We start from the raw sequence: 24657 nt of genomic DNA on the forward strand, positions 1-24657 counted from the left end.
TCCGCCGCCGGGCAGCTCGGCTGCAGATCGGCCAATGTGTAGGGCCCATAAGTGTTTAGGGAACACGGCCACACTGACATGATTAGACGATGCCACCTAAATTATCCAGGGGATGTAGTCTGCCGGTCTCCCGCCCCCTAACAATCCCGATGCCGGGATCCCGCCCCCTAACAATCCCGATAGTCGCCATGCTAACTAACAGGGACTATGCCCACGACACCCATAGAGTGGGAATAGAACCTGTGGCGAGCCCGCAACATGGGGAGCACAGCAACTCCTCCTTCCCTGCGAAGCATCTCGAACCCGGGATCCTGGCATCAGTATGGTGCCGGTCACACATACCTAACCCTTATACAGACCCTGGTTACGCCCCTTCACTTACATGTATAGACGTTACTGCATACTTGCCTACCTGACCCTCTCCATGAGGAAGGAAATGCTCTGTTCCTGGACTTTCCTGGTAATGTATGATTGCCATCACCTGTGGTGAAACACCTTTCTTATCAATTAACTAGCTCACCACAGGTGATGGCAATCATACATTACCAGGAAAGTCCAGGAACAGAGCATGTTCTCCCTCATAGAGAGGTTTAGGTAGGCAAGTATGTAAGTTACTGAGATGTGTACGGCTGCATTGCTTGCAGCTGCATACACTCGACTGCACAGCATGTGTATGGCAAAAATACCCACCATACATCCACTAACTGACTCGTATTCAACTCTGCATCAGCTCCAAAGTGTGCTGCTAATCTCCCTGCGGTGCATGAAGGTCCGTAGAGAGAACTAGATAGAAGCAGAAGCAGAGCAGAAGGAAAATCAAAAGCAATCAGTCATGACTAGATGGTTAGTTACTGTATGAATGAACAGTGACAAAGACAGACTTCTACCCCTTAGCGAGTCTTAACACTAGAGAGAGCCGTTTGAGGACTATATTTAGCCATTTTGTCGTAGTCCTTACCACTCGTGTAGCGTCAGTTACTACTGCTGGTCTCCGAAAAAATGGCCGGCCAATCTGTGTCCACGCTACAGCAGCATGTACCATGACGTCATCTCTGCGCGCTGATTGGCTGTCAGTGGTGATGACGCACCTGCTGATGGTTTCTGTAATAACAGGACATGGCGGAGGCTCCACAAGTGGCTGGAGAGCTACGGGAACGGCAGAGCCACTGTGGGGACGGGGCACCGGGTGGAGCAGTCCCCCAAGGGATGAGCCCCAAGATGAGCGCGGCCGAGTACTCCCGGCGGCTGCAGGAGTGGCTGTGGCAGTGTCATTGCGGGTCCCTGTGCTGGCAGAACAGTTGCGCCACCGCAGCTGCCATAGTCATGCTGAACGCGGCCCCGGGCAGCGCCGGAGATCAGAGCCGGCTGTCAAGCGGTGCCGGTAGGGCTGCCCCGCTCACTGCTGGCAGCAGTCACAGTGCACCGCCCACAGGACCGACTGCTGCAGGTAGGTTACTAAACTGCCACCACCCGGTAACCTGGCCTTTCCTCCCTGATGTCCCTGCATACTGGGGGCTCTACAGGTGCCAGCCTTTCTTATGCCTGGTCTAGTCATGCCGCAAGTGTGCAGTTAGTGAAATATGATACTGTGATGAGCAACTTGTATTACAGCTCCCTCTGCCAGCCTGTAGTGCCACTCACTAGTGCCCCTTTCACACCTTAATTACCATGTTTTTCCGATGCATGCTTACTGACATGGGACTTGGCTATGGTAGATGCTAGAATCAAGTGGACTAAGGGACCTTTTCCGTCTGGGGGAGGAGCCATGACACAAGGGGGAGGAGCTAGGCCAGCGGGATAGTTCCTCTACTATCCACGCCACCAACTATTACCTTTAGTAATCAGGTGGCGAGCGAAGCGAGCCACCGAGCCCGAAACGTAGTGAGCGAAGCGAGCCCGCGAGGGTACTTTTCGGGTACCCTGTTCGCCCGTAGCTCCTCCCCCTGGTGACGTGTCTCCTCCCCTAGATACGTCAGAAGGTCCCTTCTCCCACTCCGATATAGAATCAACCACTTGGCTATGTGTGAACAGAAATTACCCGGTCGGATTCCTGGGTCCCTGAATGCTCGGTACCAGGGTTATTCCTGGGTCTGACCCAGGATCTCCTGTAGTTAGAACAACAGAACTGTAATCACGATGACCCGAGTCATGCCTAAAACTTGTGGATTGGCTGGCACAATGGCGCTTGCAGATATTTCCAAAAGCCCCACTGCCTGATGGAAGATCCAGTTCACTGGAAGATCCAGTCTGGTTTGAATGACGACAACTGGGGTTCATCTGCCTTGTGTAAAAGGGGGTTTGCAGGTGAGACCCAGGTTAAAGCTGGATTAATAAACCTGGTTTGGAGCAGTGAAATTCCCAGCTGTTGTGTGTGTGAAAAGGGCAATATTCCCCTTTTCCACCAAACAACCTGGGTTATTGCCAGGGCAATTGCGTCATCATTTGGTGTAAAAGTTACCCAGGAATCTGACCCTGGTACAGAGCCGGCCCTAGGAATAAGCAAACTATGCAAATGCCTAGGGCATTTGGAATGCCTTGGGGCACAATCAGCTTCTGCTGATTAAAATTATATGCAGCATGCCTATATTCTGTGTGTGACTGCGGCTCTATCTGCATTCGAAATGCATTACTAATGTGTGGCATATGTGTAAGGGACATTATGTGTATAACGGCATTAATAATGTGTGTCATGTGTAAGGGGCATTACTGTGTGGTATTATGTTTATAAAGGCAATACTAATGTGTAGCATTATGTGTATAAGGTGTACTGCTTTCCGGCGTAACGTATTGAAAGTGCACAACTGTATGGTCCAATGTGAATAAAGAGCAATATGGTGTGGTGTAATGTGAATAAGGGGCTTTACTGTGAGGAATAATGTGGTACTACTGTATGATGTAATGTGAATAAGAGACACTATTGCATGATATAATGTGACTAAAGTTGCAGTACTGTGTGTCATTTCAACTGGGGGTATTATTTTGTGGCCATGCCCCTTCCCAGCAAGAACACGCCCCATTTTGGGCTGTGCACGGAATTTGCATGCTGTTCCTATTTAAAATATAGAGGGTAGGAGCAGCAAAATGAGGACTGCTATGGGTGAGGGGTGATGGTGCAGGGTCAGAGGCGGAACTAGTGTCTGAGCTAGGGGGCACCAGCCAAAATCTTGCCTAGGGCTTCATATTGGCTAGTGCCGGCTCTGCCCTGGTAGCTCCCAGATTTGAGCCTGGAAGGACCTGTGTAGCATGCGTTGTAAATGGGTGACCCGGTTCATGCTAAAAGCCTATGGAGATGATGTAATCTCCAAGCGCTGGCAGAGAGAAGACTCTCCACTTACCCAAGTCCAGCCTGTGGTGTGAACAGTGTTTCGAACCACTGTGATGTGAATTTACCCAGGTCTAACCTAGGTTTTTAGTGGAAAAGGAGTCTAACACGCAACCTTGGGATAAAATACGCCCAATACAGCCCCTACCTAGGCTCGCAGTTGGGGTCAGGTGAGGGTGGGCGGTGTGAAACATGGTGCATCACTGCTTATGGCAGCAATACAGGATGGCTTTGCAATTAAATGTATCAGAATGACAGTCATGCAGCAGCGTTGTGCTAACTTGTCCCTCTGGCGATTTGTTGACTTCCAGTATCTGATCAGCGTAGCATTGATTCCATGAATAAATAGACTTAAATGTGCGTCCAGAATGACCGCTGCAACTGTTTTTCCAGACTACCTATATGGCTGCACGTTATATACAGATAATAAACGGTCCGCAGCCACGCCAGAATCTTCGGTAAGCATAATGCCATCCTCAGATGGCGTTAGATTTTTTTTTTTCATGTGACAAAAATTCATGCTATTCGATGCTTGGTAAGCCAGAGGTGGTGGCAAATATTAGGCACCGCTGGAGATCTCTACATGGTATGCCTCTTTACATTTGGGTAACGTTAAGCGAAACTGACAGAAATGTTTTTGTTTTTTTACTTTATTTCTACACTAATTTTCATGTTGCATTTACTTAACTGAATTAATTGCTGAGTGGACATGCTACTGCATGGGGATGTAGTTAAATGGTTGTAATTGACACTGTAGAAAGGATAACGTCAAACACGGATTGCCAACTTGGTAGTAATGTAATTTAAAGCATTTTTTACTGCGTCTGCATTATAGCTGTAAACCTGATGCTTTATTATAATGTTTACAGCTTTGTCGAAACCGTAAAAATGCTTTACATAACATTATTACTTAATCAACATGCTGACTGTCAACAACATAACTGTTGCCCAATCATACTGTACAGTACTATCACCTCCATTGCAATGCATGGGAGGAAAAATAGGTGGATAAATAGTATATTGAAAAGTTTGGGAGCAGAACAAAAATGAAAGCTATCTATTAGTTGCATGTAATTAAGGAATTTTTAATCAAATCTTTAGATATTCTATTTCTGTTTTAAAATGGACATTTATTCAAAACTAGCTGAATACCCGTGCTTTGCTATAGAATTTAAGGAATAATGCCAATCTTCGTCAGGCCGCACCTCTGGGCTTCCACGAATTGATGCTGTCAAAATGCCGGTACTGAGGAGAATAATCCGCCTCCTTCTCTGCCCCGTCCCGCCTCTGATGCTGCCCTGCTCAGTGCTATAAATGCTGGGACGACAGGCCAAGCTCCGCCCGCTGTATGTTAAATATGGAAAAGTTTGCAGGCTGACTATTTCAAAGGGCCCTAGGTCTCCTTGCTTAGCTTCGAAACTAAAGTGTACCCCTCCCCTACCCGTGGGTGCCTTTGTGTAAATTGCTCCAGTCATTCCAGAGTTATTTTTTTTTCCAGATTGTAAGTCACATGTTCACCAAGTTTGGTGTAAATTGATCCAGGCATTCCAGAGTTATGCTGGAACACGTATACATACACACAAGCACAGATAGATATATCTATCTATCTATCTATCTATCTATCTATCTATCTATCTATCTATCTATCTATTCCTAGCAGCAGTATAGGAAAGAATACTTGTGGGATAAAAGGCCTGATTCAGAGATGGATGCCTTGGCAGCAGCAGCTGTGCGATAACATACTAATGCTGCTTGTATAAACCGATGCCACTTGCCGACTTCTCTGATCCGCGTGACCCTCAGGTTACTAAGGATGGCTGGGAAATTCACACTAGTGGAGTCCAAGGACGCAGCCACTAGCTTCAGCATGCCCAAAACATTGCACACACCCAACTGGTTTCTGTAGTGCTGCCTGTCGCCATCTTGTTTCTGACCCCAAACTGTTCCACCTGTCAGTCAGGCTTCAGCGTCTAGGACAGTGCTAGTGATGTTGCATGTCTCACACCATTGGAGATGTACGTAACATGAGGGTTTGTGTACATCTGTGAATTAGGCCCATAGTAATTTTGTACGTGAGAGCTCTGTAGTTTGGGAGCAGAACTTTTTTTTTTTTTTCAGGTGAACGGAGTCCTGTGAAAGGCTCTGGAAAAGTAGTAACATTATAAGATATTTTGAGCTTGGTATATTAAGCAAAAACCATTTTAGCAGTGGCCAAGGAGCATACAGAAAACGTGCTAAGCTGTGTTTTGTCTCCTATTGCAGGACGTGAATATATTATTCCAACCTTGGCGCAAAGGTTCCGAGCTGAGATGGTGGATTTCTTCATCCTGTTTTTCATAAAAGCAGCAGTTATATTGAGCATTATGCATTTCAGTGGCATAAAGTGAGTGTATTGTTATTATATGGGGCGGACAGAATTAAACTGAGGGAGATTGTTACGTTTTCTGCTGTTCTCTGATTAGATTTACCTTCAGAATGATGTCCTTGTGCTATTACGCCACAACTCTCTACTGATTCCCATAAGCTTAAAAGCCTCATCCTAAAGTGATCTATATGGAAAATAATTGCTGACCTTTTTATTGGATACAGTGTATTCAGTTCGGTTTATAAATTATTTTATTCAGTGGTGCTGTGTGTGTGTGTGTGTGTGTGTGTGTGTGTATATTCCATTCGAAAATATTCAACCAATGATAAATAGGCATGTACGTATATTACATGCGTGATCTTTCGGATATAAACTTTTTAAATTCACACAGAGTGGCGATAGGTGGTATGTGAGTGAACTGGTACAAATGTACTGTTGGGTATAAAGTGGGAGGGTGGTGAGTGGGTGACATGCTGTAAAATGGGATGTGGTAATTTGGTGAAAGTACTGTAGTTAGACAATGCTCAGGAAACCGTAATTAGGAGCAATCGGGTACATTGTTTTGCCCACTGATTTTAGACTGAAATTCCTGATTGTTTTCCCTTCTCCTCCCAGAGACCTTTCCAAGTTTGCAATGCATTACATAATTGAAGAAGTAGATGAAGATATGTCAATGGAAGATTTACAGAAAATGATGGCGGTAGCACTTTTTTACAGGCTATTGGTCTGTTTCTATGAAGTGAGTTTTCTGTTTCAAATATTTAGTGTCTGTATTTTTGTAATTAAGTATAATTATTGAAATTTTAAGTGTGGTACACCATAAAATAAATGAAAACAGAAAAACTAAGAAGGGCGGAGAGAGCAGTACCAGTAAGGTGCACACTAAGGGGCTTATCCCATGAATAATTGACAGCTTGGACCTATTAAGTCACGTAACAAGGACTTTTCTTCGTAGCCTCCGGAGCCACAAGGAAAAATCCACCGTAAATGCACCCGAAGGGGTTTAACATGCAGGGAAACCCATAGATTCAAGCACTTTACGTGGAATATATGGGCTACTTTGTGGGGAAAATGCACAATAATTGAATAGCTGCGGGTGTTACACCTAGAGCTTTAGCCCTGTGGTTAACACCGTGGGTGATTGGATATACAACTAAGGGCCTAATTCAGACCTGATGGCAGCAGCAACTTTGTTAGCTAATGGGCAAAGCCATGTGCACTGCAGGTGTGGCAGATATAACATGTGCAGAGAGAGTTATAGGCCCTACACACTGGCCGACATCAGTCAAAGATATGAACGATCTCGTTCATAAATGAACGAGATACCGTTCATATCTTTGAGTGTGGAGGCTCCAGCGATGAACGATGCGCGGCCCCGTGCTCGTTCAACGCTGGTCCCCCGTCGGCTGTACATGCATGCCAATATGGACAATCTCGTCCATATTTACCTGCACTTCAATGCAGCCGGGTGAAGAAACTTCGCTCCCCCCGTCACTGCCCCTCTGCCGCTGGGTCACCCGTCGGCCGTATCCGCCGTCGGGCAGCTCGGCGGCGGATCGGCCAATGTATAGGGCCCTTTAAATTTGGGTGGGTTATATCGGTCTGTGCAGGGTAAACACTCTGCTTTATTTTTACACTGCAATTTAGATATCAGTCTGAACACCCCCCCCCCCCCCCCCCCCCCCTAACTCTCTGCATGTTATATCTGCTCCCCAATCCCCCCCCCACCCCTCCCGGTCTCTGTCATTAAAGGGAACGGAGAAGCAGTTTTATAAAGTTTGCTGAGAACTCCATCCACTCTTGGAGTTATACCTCCAGGAAAAGGTTTTAATAGCAGCCTCCACCTGGACAGTGCTGCTGATTCCCTGTCTAGAAGAATCCCGAACAGGTGGTGATACATTGCTCCGCACTACAGGGTGTTGCAGGATGTGAATTTGACCTGCTTGATTTAGGCTGATTTGCTTTAATATAAAGATTATGTATGCAAAATTGACTTTTTTTTTGTTTAGATGTTAAGTGTGGAAAATAAGACTGAAAGGTAGACTTATCTTTGACACTAGTTTTATAGTCAAGTGTGAACTGATTTTTTTTATTTTTTTTTATTTATAAGATTATCTGCATTTGGGGTGCAGGTGGAGCAACTCCAGGGAAATTCCTGCTAGGTCTTCGAGTTGTGACCTGTGATAGCTCCGTGCTAATTGCTCCAAACAGAGTCCTAGTGATCCCCTCCACAAATGTGAATATCACAGCGTAAGTGTACACTTCTTTTTTTTTTTTTTTCCCCCAAAGTTCATCTCCCCCCCCCCCCCCCCCACCCCCCCACCCCCACCCCAAATATGCATATTTTGCTGTAAAATTGGGTAGACCACGCAGGTCATGAATTCTGATGTAGAACGAAAAAAAACTTTTACTTTGCTTCTAAAAAGAAGATCCATTAATTAGTACCTCAATTCCCTAACTAGTGTATTACCAAGAACTAGCAGTAATGATGGCTGCAGGCGCTGTACAATTAGCACTTGTCGGACGTGTGTTTGTGCTGTATGTGAGGCGAAGAGCATGCATTAAACACTATCAATTAATGCTTATGTGTATGACACTTAGAAACTGTAAGGTAAGACTGTAACTACATTCACACCCTTATTACATAATGACTTGTATTTGTCCACTTTCCTTTGCACATTAGAAAACACGATCACTCTTTCAATAGAAAATGTATTTTAATTCTAGAGAATGGTGTGTAAAGTAAACACGAATAGCTGAATCCAAGAATATGGATCTGAGCGAAGGGAGGGGATGTAAACGTAGTACATTTACACAACAGATTAAAGGGTCTATTTACTAAGCCTTGGATGGAGATAAAGTTGTTGGAGATAAGGTACCAGCCAATCGGCTCCTAACTAACATGCCAAAGGCTGTGTTTGAAAAATGACAGGTAGGAGCAGATTGGCTGGTACTTTATCTCCATCCAATGCTTAGTAAATAGACCCCTAAGCTCAGTGATCATTAAATATTTGACTTGTTTAGTGCAATATGAAAGTTTTGACTTCTTTAACTTTTAGGTCAACAGTACGGGCTGGAATCAAGAACTTCTCCATAGCGTTTTTCTTTCCTGCATTTATTACCCTGCTGTTCTTCCAGCACAATCGGACAGTCTATGACATTGTAGCAGGAACAATAGTTGTACGGCGGAATGTGAGATGATGCAGATGTTTCCCTGATCTTCGGAGCAATGGGATGGAGCATTTACTGTGGAATTCCTCTGCGAGGTTATTTATTGTAAAGGGCTTTTCTAAATCAGTGCTAACAGCAAGGTGTTATTGATTACTCATACGCAAAGTAATATTCATAGATTTACTAGAATCATTTCTTTATTGTCACAAACTGTCAGTATTGTTAACTAAAAACAAAGCACTGAAGAGTACAAGACTTTATACAGTGCTTATAATGAAGGCCTTTTCCAATGTTTGTATAGACAGCATGTGGTACGTAGGAAGACCTGCACATTGTCTCTTGTAACAATATTGTGATATTCATATGATATGTGATGCACAGCTGGTATTTTACTACCCACATCAACTTGGTTCCTAGGAATAATGTCCAGCACATCCAGGTCACTTATCTGCAGGAAAATAGAGTAATGCTTCTGTTTCACTCCTTATCGGCTGTAGAAAGCCAGGATCACAAGATCCTCATTGTGGCTTGTACCCGGCAGTGTGCTAAACCTGAAAGATACAGAACCTTTGTCCATGGGAGACTGATGCTGGGAAATAGTGTTTATGAAGTATTTGCAGCTACTGTATCTAAAAACATCTATTAATTACATCACTTTTATTGTCACAGACTGGGTAAGTTCCTGTAAGAAACCATATTAGGGTGTTTTATTTGTCACAAAGTCTATTGTTACTGGAAAGTCCATTCTCAAATGTGCAAAACAAATCCTGCAGTGTCCATGTCTTTTTATGGGGTATCCTTTTCCTATGTATATGGCATCCTCTTTGCATGCTACTAATGAACTAGTCCGGGCCGTGCCTGAAGGCAGTGGATTCAGTGTGTGAATCGCCCCTTTCCCACACAACAGCTTTTTTTCTTTTCTGCTGCTGTGCATGTGCGTAGCATTAAACACAGCTCAAAGCCGTTGTGTGTGGAAAAGGGCAGTGACGGCTGCCAAAAAACTGGCCAGGACAAACCGGCGTGTGTGAATGGGGCCTAAGGCTGACAAAACAACTGTTTAGAGTGTACTTACCAATGTGATATATTATTTTTTTTAAATGTAGTTGAATTTCTGGAACTTTTTGCACTTAAGCCAGTGATTCCCAAATCCAGTCATCATCACTTATTAGCTGTGCATGTTTTCCATATCTCCTTGAAACATTTCATTACAAGTAGACCTTTTAAACAATTCACAAGTGACCAATGATTTCATTGTGATGCTGTGAGATGTGGTACTGTTAGCGTGTTTTGAGGAATAACATAAACCGGCAGCTTCAGAACAACACATGGGTCACACAGGTCTGTCAAGTTCTGTGAATCCCACATCATTAATTAAATATTGCTTTTTGGCCCTATTTCTCTGGTAAACACACTTGTTTATTATGTTAGAAATATATATATATATATTTAAATAGCTGTAGCTTGCTGCATTAGGTGGATAACAATAGTAGAAGTATCCATGTAGCAGTTACTGAAGCACATTCTGCTGAGTTTTATTATTGATTGGGGTGCGGCAGTTTGTGTATTTGTCGGTATTGTGATCTTTGACAATGGTGGAGCCTCTGTGCCACAGCACACACAGCAGTCTCTTTAGTGTGTAATCAAAGGTTACTTTTAATCACATTTTATGGGATTTTCTTATTTTTCTTTAAATATGTAGATCTGAATTATATGGTTCTTGGTGCTGCTTGTTGAAAAGATTCATAGGATTTATTTAATAAGCCATATGCTGACAGATCTTGCTATTTGCCTTTTTAACAAATTTGGTTTAAACTCCCCAATCTAGTCTATATATGGCCAAATGGTCGGGTCCTACAGAGACAAATGAGCATGTGTAGAAACTAACAGGGGTGAGGCTGGTAATGTTTTATTATGGCTATATGAACGGCATCCTGGCGTAGATCAAAATGCCAGCGCTGGGATCCCTATCAACCTCCGCAAGGAGTCCACGCTGATAAGCCTTGGGGTGAGGGTTAGTGTTTAGGTAGCACTGGGAATGGATAAGATTAGACTGCGGGAACGGGGAGTTGGGGGTAGGGTAAGCATACTTACCTGACCTGTATCCTCTGCTACGGGATGCCAGTGTCTGTCATATGACCACCAGCATCCCAGCTGTTGGGAAATCATATGTATTCCATATGAAAACTACCAAATGTTATTCTGGAGCTGTTGTGCTTACACATTTATAGCCAAAAGTAAATTTTTCTAAATGTCCGTACAAGCTTGTTTAACACCGTAAGACACAAAACAGTACCTTACATTGCCTGCTCATGCAAATCAGGAACCCCGATACGGTTGATGCGCATTTTGCCAAGTCTGGATTATACCCCTTTCACACTGCCAACGCTGGATCCCAGCTGGGAATTGGAAACGGGTCCTTCCCGGGTGGGATCCGGCATTGACGGCTGCGGCAGGTTGCCATAACAGCGGGGGGCAGAGGTGGCGCTGGGAGATAAGATCATCTCCGCACCGCCTCTCCCTGCTGTATTAAACGGGACCCGGGAGCCCATTTACGTAGCCACTAACCCAACCCGGGTATAACGATGCTTTATTTCCGGGTTGAATTGCCGGGTCAGGGGACCCGCGATTTCGGCTAAGCCCCTTTCACGCCAACCCGGCAATATGCTAGGTCGATACCGGGTTATTTGTGCGGTCTGAAAGGGGTATTAGATGAGCTGATTTAGAGAAATGTACATTGGGCCCGATTCAGACCCGATCACTGTTGTGCGAAATTGCACAGCGGCTGATTATCGAATGACTGCGTATGCACTGCAGTGAGCGTTGCCAAACCGTGACATGATGGTGCTAAAATTTTGATCCCACGGCGCTTGACAGGAAGTGGACATTTGTGGGTGGTAACTGGCTGTTTTTTTGGGAGTGTCAGGAAAAACGCAGGCATTCCCAAGTGGATTCAGGGAGTGTGTGTGACGTCGGCTCCGGACCCAATCGGCCTGATTTCTTCGCACTGGAGGAGTAAGTATGGCGCTATGCACAGACATCACAGAATGGGAAAAACATTTGAGGGGAAGTGTGATGCAAACAGTTTTGCAGCTGTCCGCTGACTATGGGGAAGTTTCACACAGCATACACATGAAATCTCACACTTGCACGGGGCGAGTTTTCACTCCCCCTGGGCAGAGACTATCTGATTGCAGGACAGCGTCACTTACAGCACAGCAACCAGGTCTGAATTTGGCCCATTGATCATGCAGGTGTTCGCACACCATGACTCCATCTTACCAGTTGAAGCTTATACTATGGTACTATGTTGTGGTACACTTGGTCACTTCTTCAGAGGAGTTTGACAGTATTTACCTGTACTGTAGAAACAGCAGCTGTAGGTTGATACTAAGATCAATAAGCAAGAGAAGGAGCTGATTGGCAGTTCAGGGGTTTAAGTTGCAGCAACATACCATATTCTTCTGATCTACGCTAAAACAAGCTTAATGTTACGTGAGTGGTTACCTAAATTGAGATTTCCCTAATGGGCCATCACTGTCTAACATTCCATTTCAGCTACTTCTCTCTTGTGCTTGCTTAGCATTGCCATCTTCTGCTGCTCGTGATATGTCTGAAAGGAATACAGGTATAAGAAAGGTAAATCCAGTAATGAAGGGTAAATACTGATTTTCTCTATCGTCCTAAGTGGATGCTGGGGTTCCTGAAAGGACCATGGGGAATAGCGGCTCCGCAGGAGACAGGGCACAAAAAAGTAAAGCCTTTACCAGATCAGGTGGTGTGCACTGGCTCCTCCCCCTATGACCCTCCTCCAGACTCCAGTTAGATTTTGTGCCCGAACGAGAAGGGTGCAATCTAGGTGGCTCTCCTAAAGAGCTGCTTAGAGAAAGTTTAGCTTAGGTTTTTTACTTTACAGTGAGTCCTGCTGGCAACAGGATCACTGCAACGAGGGACTTAGGGGAGAAGTAGTGAACTCACCTGCGTGCAGAGTGGATTTGCTGCTTGGCTACTGGACACTAGCTCCAGAGGGACGATCACAGGTACAGCCTGGATGGTCACCGGAGCCGCGCCGCCGGCCCCCTTGCAGACGCTGAAGAGAGAAGAGGTCCAAAATCGGCGGCTGAAGACTCCTGAGTCTTCATAAAGGTAGCGCACAGCACTGCAGCTGTGCGCCATTTTCCTCTCAGCACACTTCACACAACAGTCACTGAGGGTGCAGAGCGCTGGGGGGGGCGCTCTGAGAGGCAAATAAAAACCTTATTAGAGGCAAAAAATACCTCACATATAGCCCACAGAGGCTATATGGAGATATTTAACCCCTGCCTAACTTCAAAAATAGCGGGAGACGAGCCCGCCGAAAAAGGGGCGGGGCCTATCTCCTCAGCACACAGCGCCATTTTCTCTCACAGAAAAGCTGGAGAGAAGGCTCCCAGGCTCTCCCCTGCACTGCACTACAGAAACAGGGTTAAAACAGAGAGGGGGGGCACTGATTTTGGCGATATTGTATATATATAAAAGATGCTATAAGGGAGAAACACTTATATAAGGTTGTCCCTATATAATTATAGCGTTTTTGGTGTGTGCTGGCAGACTCTCCCTCTGTCTCCCCAAAGGGCTAGTGGGTCCTGTCCTCTGTCAGAGCATTCCCGGTGTGTGTGCTGTGTGTCGGTACGTGTGTGTCGACATGTATGAGGACGATGTTGGTGAGGAGGCGGAGAAATTGCCTGTAATGGTGATGTCACTCTCTAGGGAGTCGACACCGGAATGGATGGCTTCTTTAGAGAATTACGTGAGAATGTCAACACGCTGCAAGGTCGGTTGACGACATGAGACGGCCGACAATCTATTAGGACCGGTCCAGGCGTCTCAGAAACACCGTCAGGGGTTTTTAAAAAACGCCCATTTACCTCAGTCGGTCGACACAGACACAGACACGGACACTGAATACAGTGTCGACGGTGAATAAACAAACGTATTTCTCATTAGGGCCACACGTTAAGGGCAATGAAGGAGGTGTTACGTGTTTCTGATACTACAAGTACCACAAGAAAGGGTATTATGTGGGAGTGAAAAAACTACCTGTAGTTTTTCCTGAATCAGATAAAATAAAATGAAGTGTGTGATGATGCGTAGGGTTACCCCGATAGCAAATATTGGCGTTATACCCTTTCCCGCCAGAAATTAGGGTACGTTGGGAAACACCCCTTAGGGTGATAAGGCGCTCACACGCTTATCAAGTGGCGTTACCGTCTCCAGATACGGCCGCCCTCAAGGAGCCAGCTGATAGGAAGCTGGAAAAAAATATCCTAAAAAGTATATACACACATACGGTGGTTATACTGCGACCAGCGATCGCCATCAGCCTGGAGATGCAGTGCTGGGTTGGCTTGGTCGGATTCCCTGACTGAAAATATTTTATTCATGTACAGCATTTAATAGGATGCATTCTATATATATGTATGTGAGATGCACAGAGGGATATTTGCTCTCTGGCATCAAGATAAGTGCGTTGTCCATATCTCCCAGAAGATGTCAGGGACACGACAGTGGTCAGGTGATACAGATCCCATACGGCAGATGGAAGTATTGCTGTATAAAGGGAAGGAGTTATTTGGGGGTCGGTCCATCGGACCTGGGGACCACAGCAACAGCTGGGAAATCCAACCTTTTTTACCCCAAGTTACATCTCAGCTAAAAAAGACACCGTCTTTTCAGCCTCAATCTTTCCTTTCCCATGAGGGCATGCAGGCAAAAGGCCAGTCATATCTGCCCAGACATAGAGGTAAGGGAAGTAGACTGCAGCAGGCAGCCCTTTCCCAGGAAAAGAAGCCCTCCACCGCGTCTGCCAAGTCCTCAGCATGACGCTGGGGCCGTGCAAGCGGACTCAAGGTGGGGGGGTAGTCTCAAGAGTCTCAGGGCGCAGTGGGATCACTCGCAAGTTGACCCCTAGATCGTACGAGTATTATCCCAGGGGTAAAGATTGGAGAGTCGAGACATCTTCTCCTCGCAGGTTCCTGAAGTCTGCTTTACCAACGGCTCCCTCCGACAGGGAGGCAGCATTGGAAACAATTCACAAGCTGTATATCCAGCAGGTGATAATCAAAGTACCCCTCCTACGACAAGGAAAAGGGTATTATTTTTCCACACTATATTGTGGTACTGAAGCCAGACGGCTTGGTGACACATAGTCTAAATCTAAAATGTTTTGAACACTTACATAAAAGGTTCAAATCGAGATAAAGTCACTCAGAGCAGTGATAGCGAACCGGAAAAAAGGGGACTATATGGTGTCCCTGGACATAAAGGATTACCTCCATGTCCAAATTTTGTCCTTCTCATCAAGGGTACCTCTGGTTCGTGGTACAGAACTGTCAATATCAGTTTCAGACGATGCCGTTTGAATTATCCACGGCACCCCGGGCCTTTTTACCAAGGTAATGGCCGAAAAGATGTTTCTTCAAAGAAAAAAGGCATCTAAATTATCCCTTACTTGCACGACCTAAAAAGGGCAAGTTCCAGAGAACAGTTGGAGGTCGGAAGAGCACTATCTAAAGTAGTTCTTCGACGGCACGACTGGATTCTAAATATTCCAAGAATCGCAGCTGTTTTCCGACGATACGTCTGCTGTTCCTAGGGATGATTCTGGACACGGTTCAGAAAAAGGTTTTTCTTCCCGAGGAAAAAGCCAAGGAGTTATCCGACCTGTCAGGAACCTCCTAAAACCAGGAAAGGTGTCTGTACATCAATGCACAAGAGTCCTGGGAAAAATGGTGGCTTTTTACGAAGCAATTCCATTCGGCAGATTCCATGCAAGAATTTTCCAAAGGGATCTGTTGGACAAATGGTCAGGGTCGCATCCTCAGATGCACCTGCGAATAACCCTGTCGCCAAGGACAAGGGTATATCTTCTGTGGTGGTTGCAAAAGGCTCATCTATTGGAGGGCCGCAGATTCGGCATACAGGATTTGATCCTGGTGACCACGGACGCCAGCCTGAGAGGTTGGGGAGCAGTCACACAAGGAAGAAACTTCCAGGGGGTATGGACGAACCTGGAAAAGTCTCTTCACATAAACATTCTGGTACTAAGAGCAATCTAAAATGCTCTAAGCCAGGCGGAACCACTCCTGCAAGGAAAACCGGTGTTGATTCAGTCGGACAACATCACGGCGGTCGCCCATGTAAACAGACAGGGCGGCACAAGAAGCAGGAGTGCAATGGCAGAAGCTACCAAGATTCTTCGCTGGGCGGAGAATCACGTAATAGCACTGTCAGCAGTGTTCTTCCCGGGCGTGGACAACTGGGAAGCAGACTTCCTCAGCAGACACGATATTCACCCGGGAGAGGGGGGTCTTCATCCAGAAGTCTTCCACATGCTAGTAAACTGTTGGGAAAGACCAATGGTAGACATGATGGCGTCTCGCCTCAACAAGAAACTGGACAAGTATTGCGCCAGGTCAAGAGATCCACAGGCAATAGCTGTGGACGCACTGGTAACACCTTGGGTGTACAAATCAGTATATGTGTTTCCTCCTCTGCCTCTCATACCAAAGGTATTGAAGATTATACGGTGAGGAGGAGTAAGAACAATACTAGTGGCTCCGGATTGGCCAAGAAGGACTTGGTACCCGGAACTTCAAGAGTTGGTCACGGACGACCCGTGCCCTCTACTTCTGAGAAGGGACCTGCTACAACAGGGTCCCTGTCTCTTTCAAGACTTACCGCGGCTGCGTTTGACGGCATGGCGGTTGAACGCCAGATCCTAAAAGGGAAAGGCATTCCAGAAGAAGTCATTCCTACCTTGATTAAGGCAAGGAAGGAAGTCACCGCGAAACATTATCACCGCATTTGGCGAAAATGTGGTGCGAGGATCGGAGTGTTCTGACGGAGGAATTTCAACTGGGTCGTTTCCTACATTTCCTACAATCAGGATTGTCTATGGGTCTCAAATTGAGATCTATTAAGGTTCAAATTTCGGCCCTGTCAATATTCTTCCAAAAAGAATTGGCCTCAGTTCCTGAGGTACAGACTTTTGTTAAAGGAGTACTGCATATACAGCCTCCTGTGGTGCCTCCGGTGGCACCGTGGGATCTAAATGTAGTTTTAGATTTCCTCAAATCCCATTGGTTTGAACCATTGAAAAAGGTGGATTTTAAATATCTCACATGGAAAGTGACTATGTTACTGGCCCTGGCTTCCGCCAGGAGAGTATCTGAATTGGCGGCTTTATCTTATAAAAGCCCTTATCTAATCTTCCATTCGGATAGGGCAGAACTGAGGACTCGTCCGCATTTTCTCCCTAAGGTGGTATCAGCGTTTCACCTGAACCAACCTATTGTGGTGCCTGCGGCCACTGGCGACTTGGAGGACTCCAAGTTGTTGGACGTTGTCAGAGCCTTAAAAATATACATTTCAAGGACGGCTGAAGTCAGAAAATCTGACTCGCTGTTGATACTATATGCACCCAACAAGTTGGGTGCCCCTGCTTCTAAGCAGACGATTGCTCGTTGGATTTGTAACACAATTCAACTTGCTCATTCTGTGGCAGGCCTGCCACAGCCTAAATCTGTTAAGGCCCATTCCACAAGGAAGGTGGGCTCATCTTGGGCGGCTGCCCGAGGGGTCTCGGCATTACAATTCTGCCGAGCAGCTACGTGGTCGGGGGAAAACACGTTTGTAAAATTCTACAAATTTGATACCCTGGCAAAAGAGGACTTGGAATTCTCTCATTCGGTGCTGCAGAGTCATCCGCACTCTCCCGCCCGTTTGGGAGCTTTGGTATAATCCCCATGGTCCTTTCAGGAACCCCAGCATCCACTTAGGACGATAGAGAAAATAAGAATTTACTTACCGATAATTCTATTTCTCGGAGTCCGTAGTGGATGCTGGGCGCCCATCCCAAGTGCGGATTATCTGCAATACTGTACATAGTTATTGTTAACAAATTCGGGTTATATTGTTAAGGAGCCATCTTTAAGAGGCTTTTTCTGTTATCATACTGTTAACTGGGTTTAGATCACAAGTTGTACGGTGTGATTGGTGTGGCTGGTATGAGTCTTACCCGGGATTCAAATTGCCTCCCTTATTGTGTACGCTCGTCCGGGCACAGTACCTAACTGGAGTCTGGAGGAGGGTCATAGGGGGAGGAGCCAGTGCACACCACCTGATCTGGTAAAGGCTTTACTTTTTTGTGCCCTGTCTCCTGCGGAGCCGCTATTCCCCATGGTCCTTTCAGGAACCCCAGCATCCACTACGGACTCCGAGAAATAGAATTATCGGTAAGTAAATTCTTATTTTCTCTAACGTCCTAGAGGATGCTGGGGACTCCGTAAGGACCATGGGGATAGATGGGCTCCGCAGGAGACATGAACACTTTAAGAAAGACTTTAAGTCTGGGTGTGCACTGGCTCCTCCCTCTATGCCCCTCCTCTAGACATCAGTTTGATACAATGCCCAGAGGAGATGGGTGCACTTCAGGGAGCTCTCCTGAGCTGCCTGACCGAAAGTATATTTGTTAGGTTTTTTATTTTCAGGGAGCCTGCTGGCAACAGACTCCCTGCATCGAGGGACTGAGGGGAGAGCAGCAGACCTACTTCTGTGAGTTTCAAGGCTCTGCTTCTTAGGCTACTGAACACCATTAGCTCCAGAGGGATCGGTACGCAGGTCTCACCCTCGCCGTCCGTCCCCGAGCTGCGCGGCCGTCCCCCTCGCAAAGCCGGGTGAGTATGAGAAGAATGGAAGATTTTAGAGGCGGCAGAAGGCTTCATGATCTTCACTGAGGTTACGCACAGCACTGCAGCTGTGCGCCATTGCTCCCATACACCTCACACACGGCAGTCACTGTAAGGGTGCAGGGGGGGGCGCCCTGGGCAGCATATAGACCTCTTTTTGGCAAAAATAAGTATATGTACAGCTGGGCACTGTACATATATAAGAGCCCCTGCCAAATTTTGAGATTTTAAGCGGGATAGAAGCCTGCCACCGAGGGGGCGGGGCTTCTCCCTCGGCACTCACCAGCACCATTTTTTCTCCACAGCACAGCTGAGAGGAAGCTCCCCAGACTCTCCCCTGCTTATACCAAGGGAGACAGAGGGTTTTAAAGAAGAGGGGAGGGGGGGAGGGGGGGGGGGGGGCACAAAATTGGCGCATATTGTATATGTAAACAGTGCTATCTGGGTAAACATAAAATTGTGTTTTTCTCCTGGGTCATACAGCGCTGGGGTGTGTGCTGGCATACTCTCTCTCTGTCTCTCCAAAGGGCCTGGTGAGGAAACTGTCTTCAGATAAGAGGTTCCCTGTGTGTGTGGTGTGTCGGTATGCGTGTATCGACATGTCTGAGGTAGAAGGCTCACCTAGAGAGGAGGGGGAGCATATGAATGTGAGGTCTCTGTCGGCGGTGCCGACACCTGACTGGGTGGATATGTTAAATGTTTTAAGTGCTAGTGTGAACTTATTGCACAAGAGATTGTTCCTTAGGTTCAGCTTTGTCTAGTCAGGGAGTGAACCCGTGTCTGTCCCTATGTCGCCGGGACCTTCAGGGTCTCAGAAGCGCCCACTATCCCAAATAGCAGACACTGATACCGACACGGATTCGGACTCCAGTGTCGACTACGATGATGTAAAGTTACAGCCAAAAGTGGCTAAATGTATTCGATATATGATTATTGCAATAAAAGAAGTGTTTCATATCACAGAGGAACCCCCTGTCCCTGACACGAGGGAAAAAAGCCAGAGGTTACTTTTCTCTCCTCACATGAGTTGAACGAATTATGTGAAAAAGCTTGGGACTCTCCAGACAAAAAAAACTGCAGATTCCCAAAAGGATTCTTATGGCGTATCCTTTCCCGCCAACGGACAGGGTACGGTGGGAATCATCCCCTAAGGTGAACAAAGCGTTGACACGCTTGTCAAAAAAAGATAGCGCTGCCATCACAAGATACGGCTACCCTCAAGGATCCTGCAGACTCCAAGCAGGAGATTACCTTGAAATCCATTTACACACATTCTGGTACATTACTCAAACCGGCAATTGCGTCGGCCTGGGTTTGTAGCGCAGTAGCAGCATGGACAGATTCCTTATCGGTGGAGATTGAGACCCTAGATAAGGATACCATTTTATTGACCCTAGGCCATATAAAGGATGCTGTCTTATATATGAGGAATGCTCAAAGAGCGTTTATTCTGGAACCCAGTAAACTAATGTCTGTCAATTTCTGCTAGACGAGTCCTCTGGAGCCGGCAGTGGACAGGTGATGCCGACTCAAAAAGACATATGGAGGTTTTACCTTACAAGGGGGAGGAATTGTTTGGGGAAGGTCTCTCGGACCTGGTCTCCACAGCTACGGCAGGTAAATCGAATTTTTTGCCTCATGTTCTCTCACAACCTAAGAAAGCGCCACATTACCAAATGCAGTCCTTTCGTTCAAATAAAAGCAAAAGAGTGCGTGGATCATCCTTTCTTGCCAGAGGTAAGGGCAGAGGTAAAAAGCTGCACAGCTAGTTCCCAGGAACAGAAATCCTCCCCGGCCTCTACAAAATCCACCTCATGACGCTGGGGCTCCGCTGGGGAAGTCCGCCCCAGTGGGGGCACGTCTTCGACTTTTCAGCCACATCTGGGTTCACTCACAGGTGGATCCCTGGGCAATAGAAATTGTTTCTCAGGGATACAAGCTGGAATTCGAAGAGGTGCCTCCTCGCCGGTTTTTCAAATCGGCTCTACCGACTTCTCCCCTAGAAAGGGAGATAGTGTTAAATGCTATTCACAAATTGTGTCTTCAAAAAGTGGTGGTCGAAGTTCCCCTACTTCAGAGAGGGAAGGGATACTACTCCACCCTATTTGTAGTTCCGAAACCGGACGGTTCGCTCAGACCCATATTGAATTTAAAATCCCTGAACCTATACTTAAAACGGTTCAAGTTCAAAATGGAATCGCTCAGAGCGGTCATCGCCAGCCTGGAACGGGGGGATTTTATGGTATCCCTAGACATAAAGGATGCATACCTTCATGTTCCCATATATCCACCTCATCAGGCGTACCTGAGGCGGTACAGGATTGTCATTACCAATTTCAGACGTTGCCGTTTGGGCTTTCCACGGCCCAAAGGATTTTCACAAAGGTAATGGCGGAAATGATGGTGCTTCTGTGCAAGCAGGGTGTCAAAATTATCCCGTACTCGGACGATCTCATAAAAGCGAGATCACGAGAGAAATTACTGAACAGTTTGTCACTTTCAGTGAAGGTGTTACAGCAACACGGCTGGATTCTCAATATCCCAAAGTCGCAGCTGGTTCCTACGACTCGTCTGAGCTTCTTGGGCATGGTTCTGGACACAGACCAGAAAAAGGTTTTTCTCCCGATGGAAAAGGCTCAGGAACTCATGACTCTAGTCAAGAACCTATTGAAGCCAAAACAAGTGTCTGTGCATCATTGCACTCAAGTCCTGGGAAAAATGGTGGCAACATACAAGGCCATTCCCTTCGGCAGGTTCCATGCAAGGACTTTCCAATGGGACCTATTGGACAAGTGGTCCGGGTCACATCTACCAATTCATCAGCGGATCACCCTGTCCCCCAGGGCATCTCTCCTGTGGTGGCTGCAGAGTGCTCACCTTTTGAAAGGACGCAGGTTCGGCATTCAGGATTGGATTCTGGTGACCACGGACGCGAGCCTCAGAGGGTGGGGAGCAGTCACACGGGGAAGAAACTTCCAAGGACTCTGGACAAGTCAAGAGACTTGTCTTCACATCAACATCCTGGAACTGAGGGCCATATACAACGCCCTACGTCAGGCGGAGAACTTACTTCGCGACCAACCAGTTCTGATCCAGTCAGACAACATCACCGCAGTGGCTCATGTAAACCGCCAAGGCGGCACAAGGAGCAGGGTGGCAATGGCGGAAGCCACCAAGATTCTTCGCTGGGCGGAAAATCATGTAAGCGCACGGTCAGCTGTGTTCATTCCGGGAGTGGACAACTGGGAAGCAGACTTCCTCAGCAGACACAACCTGCATCCAGGGTAGTGGGGACTTCATCGGGAAGTCTTCGCACAGATTGCAAGTCAGCTGCCCCAGATAGACATGATGGCATCCCGTCGCAACAAAAAGCTACAGAGGTATTGCGCCAGATCAAAAGATCCTCAGGCGGTAGCAGTAGACGCCCTAGTGACACCGTGGGTGTTCCAGTTGGTTTATGTGTTTCCTCCTCTTCCTCTCATACCCAAGGTATTGAGAATAATAAGAAAAAGAGGAGTGAGAACAATTCTCATTGTTCCAGATTGCCAAGAAGGACCTGGTATCCGGATCTGCTGGAAATGCTCACAGAAGATCCGTGGCCTCTTCCTCTACGACAGGACCTGTTACAAAAGGGGCCATGTCTGTTCCAAGACTTACCGCGGCTGTGGTTGAATGCCGGATCCTAGCGGAAAAAGGAATTCCGGATGAGGTCATTCCTACGCTGATAAAGGCTAGGAAGGACGTGACAGCTAAACATTATCACCGTATATGGCGAAAATATGTTTCTTGGTGTGAGGCTAGGAATGCTCCTATGGAAGAATTCCATCTGGGCCGTTTCCTGCACTGCCTACAGACTGGAGTGAATTTGGGCCTAAAGTTAGGATCCATTAAGGTTCAGATTTCGGCCTTATCCATTTTCTTTCAAAAAGAATTTGCTTCTCTCCTAGAAGTACAGACTTTTGTAAAGGGAGTGCTGCATATTCAGCCTCCTTTTATACCTCCGGTGGCGCCTTGGGACCTTAACGTGGTGTTGAGCTTCCTTAAGTCACACTGGTTTGAACCACTTCAAACGGTGGAGTTAAAATATCTCACTTGGAAGGTGGTCATGTTGTTAGCCTTGGCTTCGGCTAGGCGAGTGTCAGAATTGGCGGCGTTGTCTCATAAAAGCCCCTATCTGGTTTTCCATATGGATAGGGCGTAATTGCGGACTCGCCCTCAATTCTTGCCTAAGGTGGTGTCATCTTTTCATATGAACCAACCTATTGTGGTGCCTATGGCTACACAAGATTTGGAGGATTCTGAGTCCCTTGATGTAGTCAGGGCTTTGAAAATTTATGTGGCCAGAACGGCTAGAGTCAGGAAAACGGAAGCACTGTTTGTCCTATATGCAGCCAACAAGGTTGGCGCCCCTGCTTCGAAGCAGACTATTGCCCGCTGGATCTGTAATACCATCCAGCAGGCGCATTCTATGGCGGGATTGCCGTTACCAAAATCAGTCAAGGCCCATTCCACTAGGAAGGTGGGCTCGTCTTGGGCAGCTGGCCGAGGGGTCTCGGCACTACAACTGTGCCGAGCTGCTACTTGGTCGGGTTCAAACACCTTTGCAAAATTCTATAAGTTTGATACCCTGGCTGAGGAGGACCTAAGGTTTGCTCAAGCGGTGCTGCAGAGTCATCCGCACTCTCCCGCCCGTTTGGGAGCTTTGGTATAATCCCCATGGTCCTTACGGAGTCCCCAGCATCCACTAGGACGTTAGAGAAAATAAGATTTTAAACCTACCGGTAAATCTTTTTCTCGTAGTCTGTAGAGGATGCTGGGCACCCGTCCCAAGTGCGGACTACTTCTGCGAGACTTGTATCTAGTTTTGCTTACATAAGGGTTATGTTATAGTTCCATCCGGTTGGACTGATGCTACATTATTTTTTCATACTGTTAACTGTTTAATTGATACACAAGTTATACGGTGTGATTGGTGTGGCTGGTATGAATCTTGCCCTTGGATTAACAAAAATCCTTTCCTCGTACTGTCCGTCTCCTCTGGGCACAGTTTCTCTAACTGAGGTCTAGAGGAGGGGCATAGAGGGAGGAGCCAGTGCACACCCAGACCTAAAGTCTTTCTTAAAGTGCCCATGTCTCCTGCGGAGCCCGTCTATCCCCATGGTCCTTACGGAGTCCCCAGCATCCTCTACGGACTACGAGAAAAAGATTTACCGGTAGGTTTAAAACTTTTTTTTTTTTTACATGATTGTAGTTTAACACATAAAGCTAAATGCATAGAAAATTTGGAAAACACTCCTTCCTTCTATAAAAAAAACAAAACACACAGTGAAGGAACAGCCATATGCTTAACTTTTATATCCATAAGCAAAGAAGGTAGAATGTACATTTCTGCCTGTATCTTAAGCAAGTATTTGCTGTTAACATAAAATATTCAGACAAAGGTCATCGATTCAGCACATCTTTGGTAAGCCTTGGGGGATCCAATTAGCTACTATGGTTTTGTTTGAAGTAACGTTTGGAAGGATTCAGTATGTTTTACCTGCAGACAGCGGCATCCCAGCTGCGGAGCTAATGCTAAGAGTCCTCGCAGCCTCGTTGCACTCACCGCAGGATCTATTTCCACTCTATGGGTGTTGTGGACACCCATGAGTGGAAATAAGCCCTGGTGCGCCGGGATTCCGGCTGGTGGCATTGTCGGCATTCCGTGGTCTGTATCCTGACTGCCGGCAAATGAAACGCATCCCGTTAGGAAGCATTACAAATCATATATACTTATGCGTATTTAGGGGCATTTTGTACATGAAAAAATTGTGCAATGAGAACTTTTTTCATTTTAGATTCTCATTGTATTGTTTCACAATTTTTCAGTATTCATTATGCCTCCATTATAAAATTATCCGTTCCAAAAATCTGGTCTTTTGTCTCTTTCGGAAAGTGATAATTTTCCTCTGTCTACTGAACACCAGGATCCCGACAGATGGATATTGACTGCATCCCGTTCTTTAATGTATATTTTACCACACATGTAATGCTTCTATCCACTTTGTAGTCCAATGCTAGCCCTTGCCACTAAT

General features: G+C 46.4%; 1 protein-coding gene and 1 long non-coding RNA gene across 2 annotated transcripts in view; one reads left to right on the forward strand and one right to left on the reverse strand.

The window, feature by feature from the left end:
* The window catches only part of LOC134928015 (uncharacterized), a 133289-nt gene extending 132182 nt beyond the window's left edge, over nt 1–1107 (reverse strand). Inside the window, exon 1 of the long non-coding RNA XR_010177807.1 lies at nt 959–1107. This is a non-coding gene — a long non-coding RNA (uncharacterized LOC134928015). The remainder of the gene's footprint in view (nt 1–958) is intronic.
* On the forward strand, nt 1062–10393 carry FAM8A1 (family with sequence similarity 8 member A1). Its single transcript, XM_063923217.1, has 5 exons — nt 1062–1447; nt 5585–5705; nt 6303–6426; nt 7798–7937; nt 8747–10393. The coding sequence occupies exons 1-5, from the start codon at nt 1117–1119 to the stop codon at nt 8886–8888; spliced, it is 858 nt and encodes a 285-aa protein (XP_063779287.1). The 5' UTR covers nt 1062–1116; the 3' UTR covers nt 8889–10393.
* The last annotated feature ends 14264 nt before the right edge of the window (nt 10394–24657 follow it).

The sequence above is a fragment of the Pseudophryne corroboree genome, chromosome 5, assembly GCF_028390025.1.
Source record: "Pseudophryne corroboree isolate aPseCor3 chromosome 5, aPseCor3.hap2, whole genome shotgun sequence".
Taxonomy (NCBI): Eukaryota; Metazoa; Chordata; class Amphibia; order Anura; family Myobatrachidae; genus Pseudophryne; species Pseudophryne corroboree.

Excerpts from the sequence above, each read along its gene's own strand:
- FAM8A1 (XM_063923217.1), top strand. The coding sequence starts at position 1,117 with ATGGCGGAGGCTCCACAAGTGGCTGGAGAGCTACGGGAACGGCAGAGC. Across the intron at positions 1,448-5,584 it reads CACAGGACCGACTGCTGCAG|GACGTGAATATATTATTCCA; the intron begins GTAGGTTACTAA and ends CTCCTATTGCAG. Across the intron at positions 6,427-7,797 it reads TATTGGTCTGTTTCTATGAA|ATTATCTGCATTTGGGGTGC; the intron begins GTGAGTTTTCTG and ends TTTATTTATAAG.